The following is a 12,021-nucleotide window of genomic DNA, read 5'->3' as shown; positions in this document are numbered from 1 at the left end:
ACGAATGTTCAATGACGTAAAACTGATGTGAATCCACGCTTTTTTGCAGTGCATGATTTGTTTTGTGGAAGCTGTGTAGCTCACAAATTTGGGCTAGCTGAGAAGACGGACGTTGACCATTTTGTCTGCTTCCGTGTTTTAGGTTTGTTTCTTGACATTTAGCGTGGACATTAAATTGTCTCTAGAATAGCACGAACATACAAGAGGATGATTCTGTCTTTCAGGTTGTTGCAGCAAAACACGTGTTGACCGGCAGCGAACTATGAAGATGAGCAAGCGACCAAACATTCTTTTAACAGGTAATATTAACTTCTACGGTGTCTTTTAGCAGATACCTTCAACACAAATTATTATACCCCTCTAAAAAAAGAAGTTGCAGCTGATAAAATCATATGAGAGTTGCATTTGGTCAGTGACTTTACATGTCAGAAATGATGTTATGAATTATTATTATAACTTCAGTGACTTACCAGTTTGAGCCGAAGATATGTTTTTAATGACATATTCAAGTCAATTTGATTTGCATCACAATTAGCGATCAGATCATTCGCGTTTTTGTATTTTGTTTTTCCAACTTCCTGTTCCTATTTTTAGACATACACGTCGTATACAGTGACGGTAAAACATCCAGTAGACCTGTGTGGTACGGTATGTGCACCAGCCGTCCATAACATTTTGAAAACTGACAGGTGAAGTGATTAGCATTGATTTTTTAGTTACAGTAGCACCTGGAAGTGGGTGGAATATGTGGGTGGAGCAAGTGAACATTTGGTCACTGAAGTTGATGTGTTGGAAGCAGAAAAAAATGGCCAAGTTTAAGAATTTTAGCAACTTTGACAAGGGCCAAATTGTGATGGCTAGATGACTGGATCAGAGCATCTATAAAAACTGCAGCTCTTGTGGATGTTCCTGATCTGGTCCGAGCCTACCAAAAGCAGGACATGGAAGGAAACTTGGTGAAACGGCAACAGGGTCATGGGCAACCAGGGCTCACTAACGTAGGTGGGGAGCGAAGACTGGCCTGTGTTGTCCAATCCACTAGAGTAACTACAGTAGCTCAGATTTCTGAAAAAGTTAATGCTAGTTCCAACAGAAAAGTGTCAGAACATACAATGCTTGGAAGTTTGTTGTGTATCAGACTGCATAGGCACAGCTTGTATCAGACTGCATAGCCACAGCTTGGTTAGTGTGTCCATGCTGACCTGTGTCCACCTGCAATGGGCACGTGAATCTCAAAACTTGACCACGCAGTCATGAAAGAAGGTGGCCTTTTGTGATCAGTCATATTTTCCTTTCTGTCGTGTGGATGGCCGTGTGCGTTGCTTAGCTGGGGAAGACATGGTACCAGAATGCACTACAGGAAGGCTAGCTGGCAGAGGCAGTGTGGTGCTTCAGGTAATGTTCTGCTGGGAAACAATGGGTTCTGCTATTCATGTGGGTGTTGCTTTGACACATACCACCTACCTATTGCTTTCCATATACATCCCTTCATGCAGACGGTATTCCCTGATGGCAGTTGCCACTTTCAGAAGGATAATGTGTCCCGCCACACAGCAAGAATGGTTTAAATAACAAAGAAATGAGTTCTGTCTGTTGGTCTCAACCCCCACTTCTCCCCGGGCGCTGCACGCGGTCGCCCACTGCCCCGGGTTTGCTGTGTGTGTGTGTGCACGTCACTTGGGTGGATTAAATGCAGAGCACGAATTTCGTTGGAGTGAGTTCCCTCCAATGACAAAATATGTCACTTTCATCTTTCATCTTTCACCACAACATCCTGGATCAAGCTGTTGCACTTGACAGTATATAGTGGGATAGAAAAGAATCACCCTCTTGCAGCTTGAAATGAAGGCAAACACAAAAATATTTTTTCCAGCAGTATTCCAGCAATTTAAAACATCAAAGTGAAGGGTATAACAGCAGCAGTTCAGAAGAAAAAAATAAAACAGAATTACTAAGACAGTTAAAGGATCACCCCTTGTTTCAGCATTTTGAGGAACCACCTTTTGCTTTAATTACAGCCTTGAGTCAGTTGGGATGACCATTGGTGGACTGCACTAGAAGAAAGTGACATATTTTGTCATTGGAGGGAACTCAGTCCAACGAAATTCGTGCTCTGCATTTAACCCACCCAAGTGACGTGCACACACACACAGCAAACCCGGGGCAGTGGGCGACCGCGTGCAGCGCCCGGGGAGCAGTGGGGGTTAGGTACCTTGCTCAAGGGTACCTCAGCCATGGACACCGGTACAGGGAATCGAACCAGCGACCCACCGGTTACGGGTCCGATACCCTAACCAGTATTCCAGTCATTCCACATATTTTTTTGTATTCATTTCCTGATTTGTGCCTGGCCGTCTGGTGCGTCTCCCATATCTCTGATAAGACATACGCCATGTCATACACCGCAGACAATAACACCACCGCTCCACACTAAGTGTGTTATAAGTAAGTTCCTCTGTGTGAGTGAAGAAGATACTAAGCTCGCAAGTTGTAATACATGTAAAGCCAAAGTAATCCATGGGTGACTACCGCGAAAACATTCAGAACAACAAACATAATCAAACACCTAAAACAGCATCACCCAGCTGATCATTCCCAGTTTGAAGAAGCATGCAAAGGGAAAGTGTTACTGCATTTCTAACCTTACGCCAAATGGCTCTAAATGCCATATGAGTGAAACAAAAATTTTAGCATCTTCACTCCAGAGTCATTGGTCCTGCTCAACAACCTTATAAGATCATACTAGATTATGTAGTAAGATACATTTTTTCAGTTTTAAATTGTGCAACACTGAGTATCAGGAATATATATAGATTATCCACAGCATCAGAGCTACCTCTAGGTCAAGTGAATATCAGCAATGTTAAGGTCAGTTGTACATGTCAATATCCACATGAATGTCAGAAACCTAGGTTCTTCAGCAGAATGTTGAATTGTAAAGAGATGTTCAATGATTCTCACTTACTTATTGGTTATTTTTTTTAATATTTTGTCTTGTCATTTTTGAAGAAATTTCATTGTTAATCCTCTCCTCTAGGAACCCCAGGTGTCGGAAAGACTACTTTAGGCAAGGAGCTGGCCCAGAGGACAGGCCTGACCTATATTAACATAGGAGACCTGGCCCAGGAAGGTAAAAACTTAAACCAACTTTCACAACATGCCTGATTGAAATTTCCAGAGCATGGAACATAGTTCATCCCTCTGTTGAATCACAAAAGGAAATCTTTATTGTCCATCGTCCTTGTGCTGCTGTGCTCTCAACTTTACTGAATCATTTAGATTGGTATGTAAATAATGGCTCTTGAAGATTTTGAGTCCTCCTGAAGCTGTTTTAATATTCTCTCCTACCCAGGGCAACTTTATGATGGCTTTGATGAAGAGTACCAGTGCCCAATCTTGGATGAAGACAGGGTGAGTTGTAGTACAAGGAGGAATTGTGCTTAGCAAAGTGACTTTGGGGTTAACCCTGGGTTTTCAGTTTTACGAAAGTTTTTCCCTTCTTATTGGGGTACACCACCATGGTAACTTATGCTTCACAAACATAACCTGCTCTTGAGCAGGTTTGTGTGCAGGGTGTGAGGGGTCTGCAGTGATGCTTCCTGCCCTTTTTTGACCCTGGACTGGTATAAGTCCTGAATGGAGGACAGGTCAGCCCCGATGATTTTTTTCTGCAGACCTGATTAGCCTTTGCAGTATGTTCCTGTCCTGTTTGGTGGCCGATCCAAACCAGACAGTGGTCGAAGTGCAGAGAACAGACTGGATGATGGAGGTTTAAAAGATGGTCAGCAGCTCCTGAGGCAGGTTGAACTTCTTCAGCTGTTGCAGAAATTACAGCCTCTGCTGGGCCTTTTCCCTGATGAGGTCTATGTGGGACTTCCACTTGAGATCTTGGACAATTGTGGTTCCCAGGAACTTAAAGGAGTCCACAGTAGACATTGTGCTGTTGAGAATGGTGAGGGGGGGGAAGGTCAGGGGTGGCACAGAGGTTGAGTGTTGTGGATGGGGTGGATGATGGGTGTGAAAACCAGCAGTAGAAGCTGTTCAGCTCCTCTGCAAGTACCTTGTTACCCCCAGAGTGGGGAGATGGGTTCCTGTAGAAAAGACTGTTCTTGAATTTTGACCTGTGTGTGAGTTAAATGACATTTCCTGATCAATGATAACTCCCAGTTTTTTGTTTTTTTTTTGGTGCAACTAGACGCCAAGGTAATGCCATCCAAGGTAGCTATATCACTAGATAATTTGTTTCTAAGATATGTAGTTCCCAGCACAATAAGTTCAGTTTTGAGTTTAGAAGTAGAAAATTGCAAGGCATCCAGGTGTGTTTTTAAGGTGTGCCTGATGTTTGGTTAGCTGATTGACTTCATCTGGTTTCATTGATAAATATAATTGTGTGTCATCTGCGTAACAATGAAATGTATGTTTTTCCTAATAATGTCACCAATGAGGAGCTTATATAGGGTGAATAATACTTGTCCGAGCACAGAACCTCATTCATCATTAACATGAACGAACTGAGTTCTGTCTGATAAATAAGACTGAATCCAGCTCAGTGCAGTCCCTTTAATGCTAATGCAGTTTTCCAGTCTGTCTCATAAAATATAATGGTCAACAGTGTCAAATGCAGCACTGAGGTCTAACAACACAAATACAGAAGACCTTCATCTGATTGACTTTGACCAGTGCCGACTTTATGTTGTGATGAGCTCTAAAAGCAGACTGGAAATCCTCAAATAAACTATTATTATCTAGGAAGTCACATAGCTGATTATCAAGTGCTTTCTCCAGGATCTTAGAGAGAAAGGGGAGGTTAGATTTCAGTCTATGGTTGCCCAAAACCTCTGGATCAAGAGTAGGCTTTTTAAGGAGAGATTTGATTACAGGAGTGTGGTACATAGCCTGTTATTAGAGACAGATTTATCATGTCTAGTAGGGAAGTACTAAGTAGGGGTAAAACTTCTTTGAGCAGCTTAGTTGGGATAGGTCTTGAATTTTGTCTCCAATTAATCAAATTTTATCATTAAAAAAGGTCATAAAATCATTACTCCTAAGGCTTACAGGAATACATGGCTCAATGGTACCATGACTCTGTCAGTCTGGCAACAGTGCTGAAGAGAAACCTGGGGTCGTTTGTCACGGCTGAGGTTTGGACCATAGACTGCAGGAGACCAAAGACTGGTTCAGTTTTATGTTTTAATTCCAAAGACAAGTTCAAAGGTTTCTTAGACAATAACTCGGCAGTGAAAGCAGGAGGCAGGCTAACAGGCAGGGCGCGCACACACAGGTCTCAATGTTCAATCATCTGGCAGAGTGGTGAAGTCAGACCAGGTTTAAGTAGAGCCAGGGTGATTGCTGCAGGTGTGTGATATCAGTCAGAGACCATCCCTGCCTCCCGTCACAACCTGAAACTCAAAAGGGGAGGGGAAACAACAGAAAAGCAACAAAAAACCAGACCATCACATCGTTCTAATTTTCCTCAGTTAACACTGAGTAATAGGCTGCTGTGGTATTCCATAGGGCCTTTCTTTATGATTTGAGACACTGGTACCAGATCAGGTGAAATTCTTCTAGTTTGGTGAAACGTCATTTCCTTTTGAGTTTTTGTGTATTTTGCTTTAATTCACGAATCTCAGGGTTGTACCAATGCGCTAATCTCTTTTGCTTTATTGTTTTCTTTTTCAGGGGGGCAATAGAGTCAAGTGTTGCTCTCAGTGAGCTTGCAGCACTGTCCACAAAAAGTCCAGTATAGGATTTTTTTTTCTCGTGACTTGTAGTCAGGTAATAGAAATTCAAAAGTTATTAAACAACGGTCAGATCAAGTAGGATTTTGTGGAAAGGCTATTAATTGTTCAGTTTCAATGCCATATGTCAGATCAAGGTTGAGAGTGTTATTAAAACAATGATTCGGTTTATGTACACACTGACAGAAACCGATAAAGAGATAAATGCTGTACAAGGCCTATCATTGTTATTGTCCACATGAATATTTGAATAACCCACAATAATTACTTTATTTGTTTTCAGGACTAAACCCTGATAGAAACTCTTAGAATTCAGAGTAAAGAAAAAGATTTTGGACCGGGAGCGTGGTATACTGTAACTGCACTGTTTTCCAGGTCGGATGTGAAAGGATAACAATAAGTCTGTCAAATGAATTATGATTGAGTTTATAATGCCCTGTGCTGACTTTATAACTCTCTCCAGAGCCTTTTTGTCAACCATGGTGCAGCCTTTGAACCACACCAAAATTGGAGTAATAATACTTTCTGAGACAGATTTTCTCAGTGACTGTAAGTAGTGCAGTCGCTGCTGTGCTATTTTTCACAGGGGCAGTGGTGTTAATAGTCCATGTGAGATCCTGAGAGATGTACAGAATTTGAAGTCACTGATCCTCTCCACCATGACTCCTTTGATGTAGAGGGTGGCAGGATCCTCCATCTTCCTCCAGAAGTCTATCACCAGCTCTGTTGTTTTGGAAGGCTTGAGTGTCAGATTGTTATTTGAGCACCATGCAGTTAGTTTTTGGACTTCATCTCTGTTGATGGCTTCATTGTTATTGTTTATCAGTCCCACTACAGTAGTGTCGTCTGCAAACTTAATAATAGTGTTGCTTTTGTGTGTTGGTGTGCAGTCATGGGTTTAGTTGTGAAGTTGTAAAGCACAGGACTCAACACAGAACCCTGGGAGGCCCCAGTGCTGAGGGTCAGGACTGAGGAGTGTTACATGCTGGTAGAATTTAGGGTGGACAGTCTTAGGATTTCTATGGCTAAAGCCCCCTGCCACAGTAAAAATCCCATCAGGATGCAGGATCAGAGCTGGATTTACCAAGGGCTGCTCTAAAAAAATGTTCGGTGCTACATTAGTATTAGCACTGGGTTGAATGTACACAGCCATGACAAAAACAACAGTGAACTCACCCAGCCAATAGAAAGGCCTGTATCTCAGTCACTGCAGCGTTTGTATACCACCTGTTGTTAGAGTAGATGCACAGCCCTCTGTTGATGTCTGTTAAGTCTGAATTTGCGGTGTCTTCATCTTCAATTTGTCAAATTGCAGTGTCTTCATTTTTGTACAGAGATTATTTAATGTCTGACTTTCTGTGAGCAAAGCAACATTTCATTCAGTATGTGCATCATTGATGGGTTTGTTGAACAACAGTAAAGCAAGTCTAAGTCTAAAAGATTCCTGTGTATGTTGAACTTGTTTCATCGTACAAGCCTTGTTTTTCAAGGAGTTAAAGTCTTTTTTTGGAGTGCTCCACAAGCTTCCATAAAACATAAAACATCTTGGAGAGAAGTGAAGAAAGAGGTGCTACGTTCATGTGCTCTTCCACTGACTCTATATACCTTATAGATTATCATCATAATATCGGGAATTGCAGGGGCAGCTTATTCTCTCTGTGAGCTGAGTTCTGTTTATTTGAAATTGTTGAACCAATATGAAGTAAATTATCACTACAGATTGAATTAGTTTGGGTGTATGTCAAATGTAAAGCTTGTGACTTGTGATTCTGCAGGTGGTGGATGAGCTGGATCAAAAGATGGTTGAAGGTGGTGTAATTGTCGACTATCATGGCTGTGACCTGTTCCCCGAACGCTGGTTCCATATCGTCTTTGTCCTGCGTACTGACAACACCCAGCTGTACACACGGTTAGAGAGCAGGTAACTCCATTTCTCATGTGCATTGAACAGGGCTGTACTAAATATATTGAAGCTTTTTATGTTTTCTTTTTTTTCCTTAACATTTACATTCAAATTCTAAACCAACATTGGAATGCCATGCAGCTTTCACTTGACTCTGTTCATTCTGTTTAAAACCAGTATTTGTGCACAGTTGCAGATAAAGACTAGACCAACTAGACCAGGCAACCTTTAGCATGAAAAGAGCCATTTGGCCCATTTCCCACCAAATTAAAACCCACTCAGAGCCACAAAAACTATTTTACCACTAAACTGAAATTAACACCACATATAGTTTCCTTTAACTTATGCTTTACATATGAGAACTATAATATGTTACTTTTATGAAATTAATAAACTTTAAACAGAAAATGACAAAAGGATTTTTTCCATGCGGGCGGCACGGTGGTGCAGTGGTTAGCACTGTCGCCTCATAGCAAGAGGGTTTCAGGTTCGAATCCCGGTCTGGGCCCTTCTATGTGGAGTTTGCATGTTGCACGCGTGGGAAAACCGTGCACCCGGTTTTCTCCGGGTACTCCGGCTTCCTCCCACAATCCCAAAAACATGCACATTAGGTTAATTGGCTACTCTAAATTGCCCCTAGGTGTGAGTGTGAGAGTGTGTGGTTGTTTGTCTTTGTGTGTTGGCCCTGCGATTGACTGGCGACCAGTCCAGGGTGAACCCCGCCTCTCGCCCGTAGGCAGCTGGGATAGGCTCCAGCTCCCCCGCGACCCTGACGGATAAGCGGTATAGAAAATGGATGGATGGATTTTTTCCATTTTTAACAGCGCAAAACACCTACCGGTAATTCTTTTGTAGGCTACTTTGAGAGAAAAGCACCTATACATTTATTTTCAAATAAAATAATAAATAAATTTATTAGGGCTGTGGCACCGTTAACGCATTAATGCATTAGGGCTGGGCAAGGAGCACGTTAATTAATTAACGCAGACAATTATTATTTTTTATTTTATCGCGCATTAACGCAGTTTGATTAGTGAGCAATGGTTGGATAACTAGTGAGCAACGGACTTTAAAAATAATTATCATAATTAAACCAACAGCGTGATAAAATAATTGTTGTTGTCATAATGCATTAAATTGCACAGCCCTAAAATATATATAAAATAAAATTTAAAAAATGTTTTCTCTTCTTAGATTTGTCCTTTGCTACCTTACCGGGGCCACAATAAGTCACTTGGCGGCAACAGGTGTCACAAACAGGACCTGGCAGATGTTTTGATCGACAAAATATTAAAACAAATTTTACATTAATGTCACAAGAGCGCCTCAATCTCCAAAGAAATAACTATTACAACGAAAACAAACCCTGAATAAATAGAATGAAATCAATTTAATTTGAGTGTCCGTTATTTATTCGCATCATTTTTTCCCCAAAATATGCTCGCCCTCTCTTAGCCACGGGAGCCACAGAAGAGGGATGAAAGAGCCGCATGCAACCTTTGTGATAAATCTAATTATCAATTAGCTTCAGTATAAGGAGAGAATCAGTCACGAGTAACGTTGTTCCTATGCTTCTGTCTCCCTCCTCCTGACTTCTGTTTGACTGACAGAGGTTACACAGGAAAGAAGCTCCAGGACAATGTGCAGTGTGAAATCTTCCAGACTATCTTTGAGGAAGCCATGGAGGCATATAGTGAGGAGATTGTCCACCAGCTGCCCAGCAACACTCCTGAGGACCTGGAGCAAAACTTGGAGCAGATAGTGCAGTGGACTGAGCAGTGGATGAAGGACCATAACTAGAAGCCGAACTCTGTCTTCTGGCCTTCATGGGCAGGACTGTCAGTGAAGTTATTTGGGTAATTTGGGCTGCTCTTATACAAAGATCCAGCCCTATGCTCATCTACCTTAACTGACATTTTGGGCTCATGAGACCTGATTGTGTTCTGCCACAGTGGTCTAAAATGTAAAACTGTTCGATGAAGTGTTATAAATTTCAGTATTTTATCTAAAAAAAAAAAATTCTACCCTTCTGTAAACTATTGCAGTCAATGAGTAAAAAGGGCATCTTCAAACATCCAAAATCTCACCTGAGGAGTGGTCAGTGTGACATGACTTCATGATGAAAAAGATGATTTTGGTTCAGTCAGTTCTGCTGATGGACCTTCAATTTCTTATTTGTCTAACTCCTCCATCCTCACTATTGCCAGTCCTGACTTGCAGCTGCATAGCAATTATGTTTAAAAAGAAATTCTACCTAGTTTTGCATTTATTTTTGTAGATTTTGCCATTATGAAAACTGGTGATTTGTTCACAATATAATTACTTTTAGTGACCCATTTTACATTCCTCTAGTTTTTCATTGCATGACTTGACTGCTGGGAAACCATATTCTCTTCTTCTTATATTGGAGATAGATTTATTTATAGATAACTTCTCTAAATATTATAAACAGGGGTGCGCATAGCTGGTACATAGGTACACATGCGTGACAAAAATAAGGAATGCGTAATGTCACTTGTGTTACTATCTGAGAAAGTGGTGTTGATAACGTTACGGTCAAGTACACAAGGCGGTAGTAATACAAGTGACATTGCACCCCGCTTATAAATAGTTTATAACATAATAGGAAATAAAAACAGTATGCTAAACATTGGGCAAAAAATGTGATTGAATGATGGGAAGTAAAATGAGCTGACTGTGATTTGAAAAATAAATTTAAAAGGGGACATTGATTCAACTAAGCAGATCTCAAGCAAGTGAGCAACATGTCTAGGCAGTGTAGGGGGTAGACAGGTGTGATGTGATCCCATCGCTTAGCTGTAGTCAAAAATGAGCAGCTGAGGTTTTAGTTCTGCTTTCCAAGGTCTTTGATTGAGGCAAGCAAAAAGAGCCCTGCAGCAATAAAGACTGGGATGAGATAAAGCCATGTCTTACAGTTTTGCTCTCTTTAAAAATTAAAATGTTTCAAATCTTTACATGTTTCAAACTGGTTAATAAAGCAAGATCGTAATTATGAATACCATTTAATGTCATGAATATCTCTGCTGATTAAATCATATATTAAGGATAAGTAGCATTAGGATTGTTAGGACAGAAAACACTGTGGGTACATCTCACTTCCTTTATTTGATATTTCCTGGCTCCTCAATCCTCACTTCAGTGGGAAGTATTTTTAATTCACCATCTTGTACACCATTTCAAAGCTCTTATTTTGGTGAGGGAAATGTCAGCGCAATATAAGGGAATTGGTATGTACCTTGTATCAGGAGTTTTTTAAGGGCGAGAGAGATAACCACTTGCTGTCAAATATGACTAGTTCCTGGAGGAGCAGTGGGAAGGCACCGAGGAAAATATCCTTATTTGGTCACCCTGGTGCACTACTACATATGTGTAAAGCCTGTCAAACCTAACCGCCTAGCTTACAGGCCGACAATAGTATAAGTTCTACTAACTCAAGCCCAAATTCCATACTGCACACTAACTGTGCACTTACTACCTTCAAATCTTTACCTTTTCTGCAGAAGGTATGCATTAAATATTTATACTATGTTATAACAGGAAATTATGCAATGCATGTGCTATCAAAGACAAACCAAATGCCACCACCAATAAAATCACAATTCCTTTGTTTATCTCCAAGGGGAAAATCATGGCCTTAAACCTTTTGTTAGTCACAAAGAATTACTTTCCCCATCACTAGATTACCTGGACAAAGCAAGCAGTTGTCCTAGTCCCCATTTGTCATATAATGTGTCTCAAATTGTATGCTGTATATTGCTACATTAATCTGTGTAACCCCCAAGATTTTTTACCACTTCAATTTTGAATTGATTTTGTTTGGACATGCTGATGTGGTGAGGTATTATGTTATCTCGCTTCTGGTTGTTGTATGTTACTGGTAGCTTACTAATGGGTGACTGTTGGGTCTCTGTATATTAAAGAGTATGGTCTAGACCTGCCCTGTTTGGATTGTCATGCAATAACTGTTGTGATTTGGCACTTTAGAAATAAAGTAAATTCCACTGTAGCATTATAAGGTATAGACCTATTAAACCACGCATGTCCAAAGTCCGGCCCGGGGGCCAGTTGCGGCCTGTGATCAAATTTTTACCGGCCAGCGGCCTCTGTCATAAAATTAATAATATGTGGCCCGCCAGTAATGTTGACAGCAGTATAAAATAAATGTGTACGAAAAAAGTTATTTCACCATTTCACCAGAAGATGACAGTAGCCCTTTGGCCGCACCCTGGCCGCCTTGACCCTTGGTCTTGCGTGATCGTTTTAGTGGCTAAAACGCTAAAATTTAGCCCGACCCATTTCTGACATGGCGACTGTAACTAGAAAAAGGAAAGTTGACTGTGAGGGCCGCCACTTCCAGGA

At 41.0% G+C, this 12,021-nt stretch overlaps 1 protein-coding gene across 1 annotated transcript; it reads left to right on the top strand.

Annotated features, from left to right (window-relative positions):
- The first annotated feature begins 5 nt into the window (after positions 1-5).
- On the top strand, positions 6-11,595 carry ak6 (adenylate kinase 6). The gene is made up of 6 exons (XM_046386092.1): positions 6-142; positions 225-299; positions 3,038-3,130; positions 3,353-3,411; positions 7,514-7,659; positions 9,252-11,595. The coding sequence occupies exons 2-6, from the start codon at positions 263-265 to the stop codon at positions 9,439-9,441; spliced, it is 525 nt and encodes a 174-aa protein (XP_046242048.1). The 5' UTR covers positions 6-142; positions 225-262; the 3' UTR covers positions 9,442-11,595.
- The last annotated feature ends 426 nt before the right edge of the window (positions 11,596-12,021 follow it).

This window comes from Scatophagus argus, chromosome 4, assembly GCF_020382885.2.
Source record: "Scatophagus argus isolate fScaArg1 chromosome 4, fScaArg1.pri, whole genome shotgun sequence".
NCBI lineage: Eukaryota > Metazoa > Chordata > Actinopteri > Scatophagidae > Scatophagus > Scatophagus argus.
Note: the sequence above shows the minus strand (reverse complement) of the source record. Positions and strands in the feature narration are given on the sequence as shown.

Coding starts and splice junctions, on each gene's coding strand:
- ak6 (XM_046386092.1), top strand. CDS start 263: ATGAAGATGAGCAAGCGACCAAACATTCTTTTAACAG. Junction 300..3,037: donor ACCAAACATTCTTTTAACAG/GTAATATTAACT, acceptor CCTCTCCTCTAG/GAACCCCAGGTGTCGGAAAG. Junction 7,660..9,251: donor TACACACGGTTAGAGAGCAG/GTAACTCCATTT, acceptor TTTGACTGACAG/AGGTTACACAGGAAAGAAGC.